The 17,703-nt window shown below is 42.2% G+C and overlaps 1 protein-coding gene across 1 annotated transcript in view; it reads left to right on the top strand.

Annotated features, from left to right (window-relative positions):
- The first annotated feature begins 13,676 nt into the window (after positions 1 to 13,676).
- Positions 13,677 to 17,703, top strand: part of B3GAT2 (beta-1,3-glucuronyltransferase 2) — a 95,147-nt gene continuing 91,120 nt past the window's right edge. The window contains exon 1 of the mRNA XM_053904761.1: positions 13,677 to 14,305. Coding sequence (XP_053760736.1) covers positions 13,697 to 14,305 — 609 coding nt within the window. The 5' untranslated portion in view covers positions 13,677 to 13,696. The remainder of the gene's footprint in view (positions 14,306 to 17,703) is intronic.

Genomic DNA, 17,703 nt, shown 5'->3' on the forward strand with positions numbered 1-17,703 from the left:
AAGTATTGGGATCCTACTCAACTGCCAAGTGAGGAATACGTTTAGATAGGTAAACTGTGGGTGGGTATCTAGGATATGGACTCGCCCAGGTCTCCTTATTCTGGGACAGCTCTTTTTCCGCAAGTGGGGGAGGGGTGTGTTGCCAGCCTCTTGACAGAGTTGACCTGGGTCTCAGGTAATTGTGCCTGGCAGACAGCATTCCCACACTTGGGTTTCTTTGCCTTCTTACTGCCACCTTCTAAATGACCAAGTGCTTCCAGACCCTAGAGAGTGACAGCACCTCAACTGTGATGGCCTTGACACTTAGTTGGCTTGGAGATTATATTAGGACATGGACTTCAGTTGGAATTCGAAGGCTTTTGTTTTTAGTTAGTTGAAGTGTGAGTCTAAGCAATTATACCACAGTTTGAGAATGATGATTTTGCTGGCTTAATTGCATTTTATTTGGATAGAATTCCAAACACTTTTCTTGTAAAATAATGGACTCAATTTTTTCAGCCCTTATGCTATTTCTGTTTCAGAATCAAGCCTTCTTAATGAGTTCCTTTTTTACTAAATCTGTGTGGGTAAATTCTTAGGCTGAAGAAATAAACTGATGGGCAAAGGAATGAGGGAACAAACGTCCTGTTCACTTTGTTTGAGGGATTCATACTCCACTTGGAACACTGAATACATGCCCAAGCCACACCCTACTTAGTTTGAAACTCAAAAAACAGAAACTAATAAATGTAGGCACTTCAGTTGTCCAACTGTAGGCTCATAAATTAATTTGTTACAAAAATAAAAAACTAATTCAAGCCAATGGACTACCACATTTAAAAGTGGCACCTAAAACATTGACAATGTTCTATTATATTTCTTGTATTTTGGAGGTAGGGTGCTCATATGATGTGTGTTTACCTACAGGGACTAGAATGATCTATCTTGAGATAGGAGATACATTTTTATTTAAGAAGATACAGTAACACTTCTTTAACCCTATGCAATGGACTAAATGTCTGTGTCCTCCTAAAATTCAAATGATAAAATCCTAACCTCCAATATGGTGGTAATTTGGAAATGGAGTCTTTGGGAGGTGAATAGTTCAGGAGAGTGGAGTTCTCTAGAATGGGATTAGTGCCCTTACAAAAGGGACCTCAGAGAGCTCTCTCATCCTTTCTGCCTTGTGAGAACACCATGAAAAGTCAGCAGTCAACAACTCAGATGAGGGCTCTCACCAGACACCAAATCTGTTAGCACCTTGATCTTGAATTTACAAGTCACCAGAACTGTGACAAATGAATGTTTACTATTTAAGATACACAGTCTTTGTTTTTTGTTATAGAATCCTGAAGGATGGTGGAATATGCCACTGAAAAATGTATCAGTTTGGCATAAGAATTATTTTGAGATAAAGGCACTTGAAAAACAACAGGTACAAGAAGGGCCCTCTGAGGCTTCCCTTTCCTTCCTGGAAACAGGAGATAGAACTCCCACGTGAAAGATGTCCTCACCATACCAGGAGAAAAGAAACATTCTTATCACCAAAGACAAAGATTTGAGGCTGAGGAAATTCTATACAAACAGACCTTGTTAAAATAAGTCTTCTCTTCCGTTAGCCTTTTCCACAATGCCTCTGTGTTCAACCTAGTATAAAAGCATAGGTTTTGCCACTTCTCTAGGGTCTTCATTCCCTGATGAGGGTGCCTGTGTCACATAAAACATATTAAATAAGTTGGTATGCTTTTCCTGTTAATCAGTTTTATGTCTTGAATTCTCAGAGCCTGCCAGAGACCCTAAGTTTTGCCTTCCCTGCGGTTTCTGGACAATAGGATGTGATTGTAAGAGGCTGAGATGCCCCACTAATACTCTCTCTACAGTCTGTGGATGGGGTCCTGGGAGAAACTACAAAAGTCAGAGAAGAATTCTTACTATACTCAACTTTCCCAGATCTCTGTAGTTCTAGTCAAGAGAGAAGGTAAAAATTTCTCCTTGTCCCTTCTTTTCCAGGTTCAGATTGACAGGAGAAAAATATTTGTTTAAAAAAAACCAAAACAGTTCTTTGGATTGTGACTCTTGTGAATTTGGTTTTGGTTACCCATTGGTTATCAATCCCTATCAATAATAACAATTGTTATCAATAATAGCAGGCAAGTATCCTACCCTACCTGTTCCCTACCAGGGACAGGTATTGCTTTCCTCTTTGTCTCATCTTGTGTACTGAGAGCTTGGCTTGGCTTTCCCTCTGCCAGGGCATACATTTTGGGCCTATGGCTACAGGCAGGCAATTGTCAGATTGCGGACCCTGAAAATTTGGTGGAACAGTAATGTGGATTGCACACCATTTGTGACTAGCATTTTACCAACAGTTACTGGTTCTCAGAGGGTGTTGTTTAAGTCTTTCTTTCTTTGTCTTTGGGAGAGACTCTGGATCTTGTGAAGGACCCATCTTTTGTAACCTCTTTGGGGATGCGTTTTGAGATCACCATTAATCCGTTAAAAGGCCTAGTGGTTTTAAGCCATAAAATGGCTTACTGGTTTGTAGTCACATTGAAATAGATATGCCTTGGAAGATTTGGACCTTTATATCTAAAAGAATTTTTTAGAGATCTCTTAATTCTAAACAAGTCTTATTGTTACCTATGAAAAGATCAGATTGAAAGAAAAAAATTAATAAGGCAAAAATGAGAATTGCCTCTAATATAAATTAGTAAATTGTATGTTTCTGTGTTTATACCTAACTCATGGTTAAAATTTAAAATTAAAACTATAGGCTTTCTATTGCATCTGTCTGTATGTTTATGTCTATATATGTTATGTACATGTGATCTTTTTGTCTACCTCCAGATGATATTGGCAAAGTTAATTTGTAAAAGAGGTGTATTTAATTGGCTTAAGAAAAATGATTACTATATTAATCTAAAATAAGCACTGAATTTATAAATTAAGTATTCATAAAACTCTCAGAAATATAGAAGCTAACTCCAATATTTTTCAAGTCCACATGATCTGGGATAATCTTCAGTAAAGAAAAGCTAGTTTAAGTTTGTTGGTTTAACAAAAATAGGCATATCTTCAGAAATATCAACATTAAATATAGTACAGGCATACAAATTCTTCTACCTGAGCTGACTAGTCAACTAAGGTTATGTTATCTCTACTAGATTTTTAAGATTATAAAGGTGTACGTTCAACCTAAGAACAAAACATACAGTAAAAAAATAAGTTGCTTAAGGTATGTCAAGCATGACAGGAAAAAAAAACTGGAGAAAACCACGTGTTTTAACTTTTAGGTTCTTTGGTTCTGTGATTTTTTAAAAAAATATTTGCTTGATTTGTCTGCAATAAAAATAACTTAAGATGATGGATAGCTTTGTTTAGTGTCTCAGGAAACTTTGATGACTAATTCAAGTATAATTAAGGTGAATAATTGAGTGAAATGGAAAATAAGTGATTTAAATGGATGTAAGTGGGATAAAAGTTTATAAATGAACTTTTTCAATAATGATTATGTTTTGTAAAATATGTCTGCATAAAAACAGTTTCTAAAATCTTTTGGTATCTTAAAACCTTGAAGTTATACTAAGTTAAGTTAAATGATAGATATTCATTGAATATCTAGATCCTTTCCAAATAAGATAAAATATATTTTTTTTAATTTTCCTTTAATGTTTATTTATTTTGGAGACAGAGCATGAGTGGGGAAGAGGCAGAGAGAGAGGGAGACACAGAATCTGAAGCTGGCTCCAGGCTCTGAACTGTCAGCACAGAGCCAGTGTGGGGGCTTGAACTTGTGAACTGTGAGATCATGACCTGAGCCGAAGTTGGATGCTTAACCAACTGTGACATCCAGGTGCCCCCCAAATAAGATAAAATATTAAAACATTAATTGGTAAACATAAGTTTATCTATTTTTGACTCCTTAAGTTTTACAAAGACAAAGATATTTGAGTCTTCTAATAAATATGTCCTTTTTTGTCACACTGGAAAATAGTATCATGAAAAAAATAGGTACCTATAAATTGTGAAATGGTGTATTCATAAAATTGGCTAGTTTGCTACAGAATGCTAGTATATGACAATCTATATATGTAAATGAAACTACTAGAAACCTTAAGAGTGAAAAGAGACAATTCTGTATGCAAAGTTTTCAAGGGAAGTAAGATGTATTTTTTTTTAAAAGAGAAAACATGTATGAAAGACATGTTTTCGTTAAGGGAAAAAGAGACTAATTTTGTCCTAAAATGAAATGACTCAAAAAAGAAAAGAGGTTAGAGTGGGAGAGACCCAAAGCATAAGAGACTCTTAAAAACTGAGAACAAGCTGAGGGTTGATGGGGGGTGGAAGGGAGGGGAGGGTGGGTGATGGGTAGTGAGGAGGGCACCTTTTGGGATGAGCACTGGGTGTTGTATGGAAACCAATGTGACAATAAATTTCAAAAAAATACATTAAAAAATAAATAAATAAAAAAGAAATGACTCATCTGAGAAATGGAAAAAGTAGGACAATACGTAAATGGTTATGGAAATTTGCAGAAGGTTTATGGGGGAAAAAGTTTATATGTTACAAAGTCAAACCTGACTAAGATTAAGTGGATTTATTTATACATTTCAAAATTTTTTTTTACAGGGCACCTGGGTGGCTCAGTCAGTTAAGCATCCGACTTCAGCTCAAGTTATGATCTCACAGTCGGTGAGCTCTAGCCCCGTGTCAGGTTCTGTGCTGACAGCTCGGAGCCTGGAGCCAGCTTCTGACTCTGTGTCTCCCTCTCTCTCTGCCCCTCCCCTGCTCATGCTCTTTCTCACTCTCAAAAAATGAATAAATGTTAAAAAAAATTAGAAAAAAAATTTTAATGTTTATTTATTTTTGAGAGAGAGAGACAGAGCATGAGGGGCGTGGGGCAGAGAAAGGGGGAGACACAGAATCCCAAAGCAGGCTCCAGGCTCTGAGCTGTCAACACAGAGCCCAAGGCAGGGCTCGAACTCACAGACTGTGAGATCATGACCTGAGCCGAAGTCACTTCACCAACTGAGCCACCCAGGCATCGCTATTTATTACATGTTTAAAATGAGCTCAATAGGGGTGCCAAGGTGGCTCAGTCAGCTGAGCGTCCCACTTCAGCTCAGGTCATGATTTCATGGCTCATGGGTTCCATCCCTGCATCTGGCTCTGCACTGACATGGAGGAGCCTGCTTGGGATTCTCTCTGTTTGCCCCTCCCCAACTTGCGCTTTCTCTCTCTCTCTCAAAATAAATAAACTTGAAAAAATATATTAAAAATAAAAAACAAGTTCCATAATATACTGATACAAAACCAGTGTTTAGTCTTGTCTCTCTGTTAAAATGACAAAGTTTCTTAGACTATTGGTCTCCTAATTTAAGAGATTATAAAAGGTTTTCTTTTACCTTTGAGTAATCTGCCTAGGACAAAGATTGCGTGTCTTATCAAAAGAACTCCCTGTGCTTCATGTTAGCTTTATCAGATCTTTGATTACTGAGTCTTCTTAATATTTAAAACGCTGTGTTTTTTTTTTTCTTAAGGATATTACCAACTGTATTTGCCTTTAAAATATTTTATTGTCACTTTGGTTAGGTTGATAACTGGATAGTTTTCACAGAGATCTATCATCTGCTTAATCAAGTGTTCAAACTTTTTAACATTTTTGACAAATTTCCCCAAATCAAATTCTGAATAAAGTGTTTTTGCCTTCAAACTAACTTTGGGATTTCTTAGAAGATCCCTGGAAAAATTCAAAACATTTGTTCTCTACCCTTATAAAAAGAGAAATGTGAAACTAATTAGGCTTACTTGATATGTTAAAATACATGGGAAACATTGTCAAATAAAATTACTGTTCAATCATCTTTAGGTTATATTTGGATGAGTATATGCTACTAATAAAAGTATTTCAAAGATTGTATAAAATTCCTAAAAATTTGTCGATGTCCCTGTTATCCATATAAACAATTATAATTCCAATTACTATCTTAAAATGTTAAATGCCACAGAAATAACCAAGTTTCCTTGTAAATTACATCATAATGAACTCCCACCAGATCTTTAACCGTGGCTATTTTGGAGTCTTTCATCACTCACCGATAGTTATTTTTCACTCTGATGCTTCTCTGAAAGCTTTTACAATCAAATGCAATCAAAATTGCTTCAAAGAGATTCATGGAAAAGACTTGGACAAGTACCCTGGAATACAGGTTTCTGGTGACTTTAAAATCAAACCACTGAACTAGATAAGAATTTCCGGAAATCTGGGATGCCTGGCTGGCTCAGTCAGCATATGGCTCTTGATCTTAGGGTCATGAGTTTGAGCCCCATGCTGGGTATACAGATTACTTAAATAAATAAAGTTAAAAAAAAAAAAGAATTTCTAGAAATCTAATAGAGTGACTGATTCATAGAACTGCTAACCCAAGATCAAGCATAAACATGGGACTAAACAAACATTATATTTTTATAATTAATTTTTGTTAAAATATGACTTTTTTAATACTTTGTTTGCCATATTTAAAATTTTCATTTTTGGGACGCCTGGGTGGCTCAGTCGGTTAAGCGGCCAACTCTGGCTCAGGTCACGATCTCACAGTCCGTGAGTTCAAGCACCGCGTCGGGCTCTGTGCTGACTGCTCAGAGCCTGGAGCCTGTTTCAGATTCTGTGTCTCCCTCTCTCTCTGACCCTCCCCCGTTCATGCTCTGTCTCTGTCTCAAAAATAAATAAACGTTAAAAAAAATAAATAAAATAAAATAAAATTTTCATTTTCTTGGGGCACCTGAGTGGCTCAGTCAGTCAAGCGTCTGACTCTCGATTTTGGTTCAGGTCATGATCTCACAGTTTGTGGGATTGAGTCCTGTGCTGGGCTCTGTGTTGACAGCACAAAGCCTGCTTGGGATTCTCTCTCTCTCTCTCTCTCTCTCTGCCCCTCCCCACCCATTCCCCCAAAAAAATAAACTTAAAAATTTTTTCTTTCATTTTCCCTTTTCTCTTAAACTATAACTTAAAGCAATTTTATAAATAGAACTGAAATATTTCCCTTTTCTCTCTTCCTGATCCTCCCAGAATTTGGAAATGCTTATTATGTGTTCTTTTCATGACAATTTAGTTTGCCTAAGTTCAATAATAATCTGTTCTCATAACAGGACATAATTGGAAATATGGTTATATTACCAAGGTTTTGGCTGGAATGTCATATTTGAGGATGGCATCCATAGAATTAGATAGGGCCAGACAGATTTAGGGAACTAAAGTTTGCTTTATGGAGCCAATGCTAAAAAGTCCCTTGAGATCCCAGCCTGGTGTCGTGCTTACAGGTGAGTAGGAAGGTCACTTCCTGGCACTTCAGGAAAATTAAGATATATTGGGGACCTCCAAAAGAGAGGAATTTACCCAAATCTATAGGTATTGCAGGCAAAGTCTGGTGGCAAGTTCCTGATTTGGCTTATTAACATCCATAGGCTTTTAAATATTCAATCTGAGATTTTTAATTAAAGTTCCAGCAAAGCAGACTTAAAAAGAGTCTATATGATAATTCACTATTCTTGTTGCACTTATGTAAATAATCAAGCCAAACTTAATGGGAGTAAACTTGTTTTACAAATTAGTCTTCTTCAATTATCTTTAATAAAAATGGGGGTAATTTTAGGCAGGAAATTCTGTTTTAAAATAACCTACAACGTACTCTTGTGGGTTGTTGAACATTGCCATATTTGTTGACTTACGGTTTTTTTTCCTCTTTGTAAACTGGCTCTTGCTGTGCTTTTTGTCAATACTTGTTCCTAGTTTCTTTCCACTCTCCTGACTTGACATCACTAAAAACTAAAATTTCCCTTTTTTTTGAAGCCTGGCAAGTTGAAACTGAATGACTTGATATAAATTTCAAAAAAGCACCACAACAGATCGCGTATGGAAAACTTTCATGCCTGCTGCTCTGTAGGTCACTCAGAAAGTTCACCATAACATGTGATGCCATGACCAGAGACATTCAAACAGCAACAACAAATATTCAAGGGATTGCCACTGTTTGTCCTCACTCCACCATCTAAAGCTGCATCTAAAAATCTTCTTGACTGACTGCCTTCTGGACTCAAAACCTGAGTTGATAGTTTGTTTTAGTCATTAGCCTTTGTTTTTCTCTTGTTTCTATGGAAAGGCCCCTCATTAAATGCCTGCTACTCATACCATATAAGGCCTAATTTAGATGCCCCCCCCCCACTTCCACATACACCATTGACCCCTGAAATAGGACATAACTGTTTAACTGAACTGACCTATTTTCAGGGCTAAGAGACTGATTGAATGAGTTATGGCAATCTACCAACTCAGCTTCTGGACTGTAGCATCAGTATAATCCCAGTAAACAAACTGTAATATATAATAATCTATTCTATGTATTTTGACTTTCTATAATGGAAATTCTGAAACATGTAAAAATAGGCCCAATAATATAAGGAACCCCATGTGTAATTTCCTAGCTTCAATTATCAGCTCATGGCCAATCTCCTCTATTTTACATGTACAAACCATAGTGTTTAAAATACTTTCATCTACATTATCTCCTTTGATTCTTGTAACAACTATGAAAGGTAGATTGTGTAGTTTTACAGTAAAATTCTATTGCTAACAAATTATCATTTTAATGTAAATGCCAATTTTTAAGATAGTGAGGGGAAAGATATAAAAGATGCTAGTATGCCTTTATACATGTTTTATTGGGTTTTGTGTACCCTAATTCATTAATAAAGGGAAAAGGAAGAACACTCAGCTATTTCAGCTATTATTCAAACTGAATAGAATTATTTTTCAATGAAATTGTTAGGATAAATTGCCAACTTTTACTTTTCTAGAAAACCACTTTTACTTAGTAACCTTGATCCCAACCCATCATATACAAATGGGATTTTACTGAACAAATTACTTCTAACATCACATTTTGTATATACTATCTGAAAAAGTCTAAAATTTTAAGGAAGCATTATAATTTAGAACTATTCTAGGCCAAACATGATATTTGTAGAGGATCCAGATGCAAGAAAATAAACCAAATGAGCCATTTAATTTGTGGTTTGGATGTCATTTTTATGACAGTTATCAATGAAATTGTCGTGTATCCCTGGAATTTGGGGCTATTAGAATTATTTATTTTGATGTCACTCTTTTCACATAACGTCTGGTATTTTAACAGAAAGTTATGTTCACATTCATGTGGGTATTGATTATCAATACCCTCACACTACATTATTACTTGCACATGAATTAGTTCTGATACTCTTTATACCCTGATTTGCACACCCATATTATCATATAGATATTTACAAATACTTAATTGTGTATAGATTTTGTGTATAGAATTGTGTATAGATCTTGATCCCTTTCTTACTTGACTAAGAATATTCGAGATGTCCCCAGATGCTCATTTGAAGGTTGATTTAGTCACACTAGCAGAACTCCAGGCTCAAATGTCAAATGGGATCAGTTCTATACAGTGCGCTAATCGTGCTGCAAGCTTTTTGCTACAGAAGTGACAGTTGCATATTACTCATCAAGGCAAAATGTAAATGTTTAGTGATTATACGATATGTTTTTGTTAACTCCCCAGATGGGATTTTTTTTTTACCTTTGTTTATCTGAGAACAACTGAATGCTGATGAAATGCTGTGGCTGATGCCAGCAATCTAAGGCTTCATTAGTACAGATGAAGCAATGCTCACTTTGTTACACAAATAATTAGAGAGATTAAATGAAAATAAACACTGAGAGGATGTACAGAAGCTCTGAAGTTAGGTAATTATTTTAATTACTCTAGTGACTTCCACTAACCTTCATTATCAGCCACAGATCAAGTTTAAATTGTTTTATGTAAAAATATTGTAGACTATATGGAAAAGTGCTAGAGCTACCCAGTGATTATGCTTCATAAAAATGGCATTTTCTTCAAGCTTCCACTAAAAGGAGTTGTTTCCATTCCAGTGCCTGATAAACTCTCTAAATATTTTAACAGCATGATACATTTTTGTACTTAAAACTGTTTTACCCTGGTTTTATGCTTCAAATGGACATTCTTAGTAGTTCTGTATCTTTATCTTTCACCCTAGAAGATGTGGGTCCACAGTTTTGAGCCACTAAATGTAAAACAATATGGCATATTCAGTCATTTGAAAAAAATGTTACTGGGAATCATGTCACCCTTATTGCATGATAAGCTGTACCTTGTATTTGGGGTAAATCGATTTTATTCCCCTCCCTACTCCAACTAAGTAAGGCTAGACACACGTCGACACCTTCCCCATAGGTGGGAGCCTTGTTGGAGGCACTGTCAGTCCTGTTCAGAACAGACCTCATTTTTATTCCTGTGTGATGATTCTGCAAGATCTCCTGGGTTAAGATCATCTTTTGAGCAAGTGTTACCTGCATTTAAATACCATTCATTGCCTGCATAATGCCAGCTCCTCTGCCAAATACTGTATCTTATTTATCCTATTTAATCCTTACAAGTTCCCGTGGAGTGTTTTATTAACTCCATTTTCCAGAGGAGGAAACTGAGGCTTTGAGAGGCTCACTGACTTTCTTTCTTTTTTTTTTTTTTTTTAACGTTTATTCATTTTTGAGAGACAGAGCATGGCAGGGAAGGGGCAGAGAGGGGGAGACACAGAATCTGAAACAGGCTCCAGGCTCTGAGCTGTCAGCACAGAGCCCGACGCGGGGCTCGAACTCACAGACCATGAGATCATGACCTGAGCTGAAGTTGGATGCTGAACCGACTGAGCCACCCAGGTGCCCCTCACTGACTTTCTAAAGTTGCTCAAGTGGCTCAGCTGGGAATCAAACCATAGTCTGGTCTGCCTGACTGTGAGAACCATGATGCCCCCAACAGATGACTGGATGAGGTAAACCTGGATCCAAATGCTGACTAAAGACAATAGAAAAGATGAAGTGACCTCCTTGATGTGAATGTGCTAGTTAAGTGTTGTGTTGTATGACATCTGTGAATGCTGAGCACCAGTTAAAATATCATATTCCAAAATTTGTTTGATTTTAAAAGTGTCTCATCTGTGAATAGCCCTGGTTGCTGGAGAAGAAGCAGTTAGGAAATGGGTTTTATGGTATAGTAAGGATAACTGAGAATTCCCAAGTAAAGGAAATTAGTGAAGCTTTTTTAGTACAATTCAGTAACCACTGGAGCTTCCATCCTGGTAACACACAAGGCATTTCTCTTGCCTTTAATTACTGCATTAAAAATTCCAACAGAATGAACACAGACGTCAGTAATCTCTGCAATGGTGGTCTGGTGTGTGTGCTGCTTGCCAGTATTTAGGAAAAGCCTTTGCTGAGTTCCCCCCCCCCACCCCCCCTCACTGCCCCAGGATACCGACACTGATTTCAGGCTGCGCCACCCTAGGCCAGATCAGGACACATATTCCGGAGGCTGTGTTATATCCAGAGTCCCATTAGGGTAGCAGAGAATAAGGGAAGGGATGTAATGGATTCATTGTTCCCTGTGTTAGGACGCACTATTCTGCCGAGTTTACACTATGAGTTGTAGCCGAAAGAGGGGGGTCAGAACTGAAGGCTAGCCCTCGCGGTGGGGGGACCAGGAGTGCAAGCAAACTCTGTAACACCCTCAGGTTTCAGACTCTGAGCAGGAAGTTAGGGAAACTCACAGACGGGCCAACGCCTGATGATAGTCGGAGCAGCAAGGGTAGGACTAAGAAACAGGAATCTCAAAAAGGCTGAAGGGGGTGGAGTGGGATGGGGTATCAGCTCCCGAGCTCTACAGCGCGCCCTCACACCGAATGCGCAATTGGAGGGATTTGTGAACCAGACTGAGCAAGACAAACAACCGAGAGAAGATGGGCTCAGAAATTATTTATCATGGGCTGGCGGGGGGAAAGGCTTTCCTGCTGATTTTGCAAGCATCTCCCTGGGACTTGACTATGAAGCGTGGCCCCTCTTCTTTCTTCCCGGTACACTGCAGACAGCTAGTAGGTCCACTAGATAGAAAAAGTCCTAACTAAGCGCCAATTGCTTACTCGTGGTTTTCCAGACACTGCCATGGTTCTGTATGTCTCCGTACGCTCTGTTTGATTTCGACTGCACCGTGTTTACATCTCGGAGGGCCAGCCCCTCCCGGTCGGGCTGTGTCCAAAGTGATTTCTTCTGGCCGCGCAGCGAGAAAGCCCCTGGCTAGACTCGGGGGACACACGTTCTATTTCCACTTGGCCACTTGCCACTGACCTCGGATAAATCACTTTAAACTCTGAGCCTCAGCTTCTCATCCATAAAATGAAGGTGATTCTACTTTCCAGGCCTCTTTAAAAGGATCGTCGGGAGGGTCAAACGGAATAATTCTGATGACAGCGAACTGTGAGGAAATGGGACTCCAAATTACTGAAGGAAAAATAAGTTAAACGTACTCAGCTGGAGTTTTAGAAATCCCCCCACCCCCCATGATCTCCCCGCAGTCAGCAAGCAACCGTTCGGATTGATTCTTTCTTGTGGACCATCTCACATGCCGAACACCTACGTGTGGCACCCCTCCGTCTCCCCGGGGCTTCTATCGATGTCTGCCTTTCAGCGAAAGCGCTTTTCGCTGCTGCTGTTGGGGACACACGCCAGCACAGCAGCCTCGCAGCTGGGGACCAGAGAGAAGGGATCCTTTACCCTCCCCGCCTTTCCCCCCTCAACTCCCCACCCCAGGTCTCCCGAGTGTTCCGCACGTGAGTGGGGTTTTCTAGCTGATCTCTGAAAACCTTGCAGTATTTCAGAAAGCGAAGAGCGCGCGGAGACGGGAGGCGAGCAACGAGCATCTTCCCTTCCGGGAGGTCGTGCAGCCCGGCGGGACCCTCCTCCCGCTCCTCCGGCGGTGCAGCGGCCGCCTCCAGAGCTGGCTCTGGGGGCCGTCAGCGGCAGACCCCGCGGAGAGCCGGGGGCCCCCCTCGCGACCTCCCCCTCGCAGCCCCTCTCCGCCAGTAGCAGCGCTGCTGTCTTCCCACAGGAGGACTGGGAGGACGCTGGAGTCTGCAGCGCCCCCGCCCCCTCGCTTTTTCTTTCTCTCCTTGCTTTGGGATCTTGCTGCTGGAGCCGGGAGAGGTTCTGAGAAGAGAAGAGAGAAGGACGGGAGTGCAGGCTTCCGCTGCGGCGCGCGAAACAGAGCGGGGGGAATAACATCTCCGGCGTCCGCTCGCGGTCCTCGCCGACCCGGCTGGGATGTGACGAAGCCCTCAGTGCTCGCCTCCCGCCCTCAGAGGTGCCCCCAGAGAGCGCACTGGGAGCCCACGGCTGGAGTCCCTTTGCCCGCAGCGCCGCGGGACGGGAGTGGCGAGGAGCCCCGGGGGCCGGTTCCCAGCTCGCACTCTTCGGAAAGAGCGGCTGGGGATCACCGCTTGCCTGGCGCTGGGCGCAACTCCGCGGCCAGCAGCGCGCTGCTGGACAGAGTCCCGCTTCCCGCCGGCTGACTCACCAGGATTGGGGGGACAGCGCCCGCCCACCTGCACTCTCTGTAGCCCAAGCTCCTCCGCACCCGCGCGGATCCCCCACGCCGGGGGAGCTGAGCCCCGCGGCTCCCGGCCCCCCGCAGCGTCCTCGGACCCCATGGAGAACGCGCCCACCGCGGCTTCCTGAGTGCGGGCGCCGCCGCCGTCCAAACTGCGCGCTGGGGTCTTCCAACTCGTCCCTCTCCGGGGCGTCCGAGAGGCCGGGGAAGAGCGCACTATGAAGTCCGTTCTGTTCAGCCGCTTCTTCATTCTCCTGCCTTGGATCCTAATCGTCATCATCATGCTCGACGTGGACACGCGCAGGCCAGCGCCCCCGCTCACCCCGCGCCCCTACTTTTCTCCCTACGTGATGGGCCGCGGGGGAGCCCGACTGCCGCTCCGCAGGGTTGGTCCCGACAGCGGCCCCGGGCGTCGATGGGTGAAGCGCAACGAGTCGCGGCCACAGCCACAGCCGCGGCCCGAGCCGCCTCTGCCCACCATCTATGCCATCACGCCCACCTACAGCCGCCCGGTGCAGAAAGCCGAGCTGACCCGCCTGGCCAACACTTTCCGCCAGGTGGCGCAGCTGCACTGGATCCTGGTGGAGGACGCGGTGGCGCGCAGCGAGCTGGTGAGCCGCTTCCTGGCGCGAGCCGGGCTGCCCAGCACACACCTGCACGTGCCCACGCCGCGGCGCTACAAGAGGCCGGGACTGCCGCGCGCCACGGAGCAGCGCAACGCGGGTCTCGCTTGGTTGCGCCAGAGGCACCAGCACCAGCGCGCGCAGCCCGGCGTGCTCTTTTTCGCCGACGACGACAACACCTACAGTCTGGAGCTGTTCCAGGAGGTAGCGGCCGGCCCGCCTCAGCTTGGGGGTGGGGGTGGGGGGGCAGGGCCGGAGGGGGCCTCTGCCGGCCCGGCTGCAGCTGCACTTGTGAGTTCTCACTTCTCAGGGCCCCTTTCGCAACTACAGGTGGAGCGCGTTTCCAGGCCTCCTGCAACCTCCAATGGCCCTGGCTTCTTTACACTAGCGGGGGGGAGGGAGGCGCTGGTAGGGTATGGAAGAGAGGACCACTGTGGCCCAAGGGAGGGAGTGTGGCCAGGCGCTTTGCAGCCAACCTGGTCCCGAGATTGAGCACAGGGAGTAGCACAGGTGAGGCGCGGGGGTATTTCCAGGATCAAGACTCTGACTGGCTTGAGGATGGAGCCCACATTGGTGGGGGTGGGGAGGCAGGCTTGGTGTACTCCCGAGGCCTTTCAGCGCACACAGGTGTGATTCTGAGTCTAGAACCATATGGGGAGGAAGGTGGAGATGGTGACTAAAAAATCAGCCCAGAGACAAATTTCTCTCTTCTTGTCCTTTGGCACAGAAATAGTTGTTAGTGAACACAGTGACTTCTTCGGGCTGTGTGTGGGGGTCCAACCTCTATCTCTTACTGCACCCCACAAAAGCCCTTTCCTATTCTGAAGATTTACTCTTTTTCAAGGAAACTCTCTGGTAAATGGGTTGAGACTGTTTTGCCCTGTGGTTATGTCTTTCTGCAGCCCGAAGTATTAGGTGGACAGCTCAATTCTTTTTCTCGACATTTCTCTAAGGCCTCTCTCTCTTCCGCGAGTTAGCCAGGCCACTCTTGTACCTGCCCATTTTATCCTGGTCCTCTCTGTGATGTCCTGGGTGTCACTGGTCCCCTGCTGCTGAGAATGCTCTCTTTTCCTTTGGAAGGCCTCAGGTGCGCAGAGCCAGCAGCGGATTAGGACAGGTGTTATTTCTTGAGGCTGGTATTTTGCAATCTATGTGTGTTGTGTTAAAGAGCCCAGATTGCATGGTTTTCACTTTTCCTTGTACACAAATATACCTGGAAAAAACAAACAAACCTGTACTCTTTGACTCTTCATGGGACTGTTGCTTTCCTTTACCCAAAATTCCTTGACCTCCTGCTGGTTAGACTCCATCACACCCACCCCTCTAAGTAAATGGGACAATCTGCATGTCTCCTAAACATAAATGCCCCACATCTTCATCCTAACGTCTGTTTGGCTTTCTTTTAAACTCAGGACAGGGTTGCTTTGTACTCTTTCAGTTTAATTTTTCTGCCTATATGGGTTTTTTTTTTTAAACCATTTTTTAAGGGCAGTTGACACCTTCATTTCTATTCATCCTCTCCTTCATGAATAGAGGGACCAGTGATTGCTTTCCATCTTTTCCCAATGTAGGGCTTTCTTTTCATGTTTCTTCAGAAGAAATAGGTTTGACATTGTAGGGTGTAGTCTTTATTATAACCAAGATTAAAGATATAATCTGATTTTTTAAGGTGGGCTTTTTTTTTTTATGTTTATTTTGAAAAAGAGGGAGAACTTGCACACAAGTGAGGAAGGGGCAGAGAGAGAGAGAGAATATCCCAAGCAGACTCTGCCATGCTGTAGGCCCAGAGCCCACCTGGGGGGCTCGATCTCTCTACCTGATCTCTATCAGATCAGGATTTAAACTGAAAGCAAGAGTCTGACACTTAACCTACTGAGCCTGTCAGGTGCCCCAAGTTGGGCTTTTATTTTGATCCTGCTTTTTTCCCAAAAGATAGGGTGGTTTGTATTCTGAAGCAAAGACCTTTACATTAAATGCACCATAATTTTGAACTCCAATGTCTTTTTCTGTGTGTGTCTTTTTTTTTTTTAACCTCCTACAACTTGGAAGTTGCCTTACCTGTAAATATGTGTAGTCTTGTGTAAGTAAAGCAATGCACATCATTATTAATCAACCTTTTAGGGAGATGGACTGTGAAGGAGGAGTGATTTTCTGTTTATCTCCAGGTTCTAGCCCATTGGTATAAGGTGTTAGATGAGCAGAAGAATTGGCACTACAGGCATTGAAACAATTCAGACCAAAGTATCAAAGTTTTTCTTTGATACTTCCCAAAGAGAAAGAAAGGCTTGGTGGGGGGTATTAAGCAACAAGAGAAGAATCTGTTGCTTCTTGCTACTGGAAAAAATCCAGTACATTTGTTCATTGGTCCATTGGAAAAAGAGAACATAAAAAGGAGAGGGTGAGGAGAAAAAAATAGTATTGGCCCAGAGGATACTATAAAGGGAAAAACATGAAAAATTTTACAAGACGCTAAAATTTTGTACAGTTGGAAGTAACGAAAAAAAATCAAACTTATTTTAACTTAAGAGTATGTGCAACTCTTTTATGGACAGGTGCCAAGTATACAAAATATATGACAGAAGGAATGTTTAAAAAACGTCATACACATGATACACTTGAATTTAGATGCAGTAGCTCCCAGGGACCACTCCCAGGCAATAATTTCAAGACTAGTCCCTTTCTCCACCATCTCTCGTCCTCCCCCACACACAGTGTTTTTGGACAAAGTAGACCTCTGTTCACCATGCATATATGTTGATACATTCAGTTTTCCTTTTTTGCAACACATTCTTTTGCTTGTAAGGTAAGCAATAGTGAACTCTCTAAAAATTCAGATTAGTGGGATTTATGCTTCCTTTGTTTCATACATTAATGGAATGGTCTACCTTCTACCAGTTCTAGGATCAATGATTCCATGTGGATTATAGCCTAGACATTGGTCTTGTGGAGAAAAGGTAGGACTAGATTAAACATCTAAAAACTGCAACTCCTTGGGGGAAGGGAGGATACTGATAAAGGATGCTGTAGAGGTGAGGCATACATATCTCAGTCCTTTATATTGTGCATACACACAAATTCGTTTTTAAGTAATTCACGGTACTTAGGGAGAGAATGTCCCAAGTCAGGCTTCATCTTTTATTCATAGTGCTTCTAATTTCCATGGTTGATGTTAATGTAGATAAGATAAAAGGGGGAGAATGAACCAGGTACAAATTAGCTCACTAAGCATTGGCTGCAAATGAAGGAAACTAAAAGATGAAAGGTCTCCAAATTAAATTACAGGCGCAACAGGCAATCTGTGTTCAATTATTTCTCCCTGGTAGCTGGAGTACTGCTTTCTTCTTCCATACAGCTAACTAATTTTCAGCCTCCCCTCTCAACTGAGCTGTGCTGCCAGGAAAGAAATATTTGCATTACACAATGCTACATTAACATCCAAATCCATTTGCAAATGAAACTCAGTGTGAGCCGTAGCCCCAGAAACTGGACTGTCCATTGGAGGAGATGGAAAGGGTTTTTTTTTTCCCCAGGTTTCCAGTATCTCAGCAGCTACTCCCCGCACATCCTGTGGCATTGATGGGGTTTTACACTACAGATTACAG

The sequence above is a fragment of the Panthera pardus genome, unplaced genomic scaffold (genome assembly GCF_024362965.1).
Source record: "Panthera pardus isolate Hobbes unplaced genomic scaffold, ASM2436296v1 HiC_scaffold_17, whole genome shotgun sequence".
Lineage (NCBI taxonomy): Eukaryota > Metazoa > Chordata > Mammalia > Carnivora > Felidae > Panthera > Panthera pardus.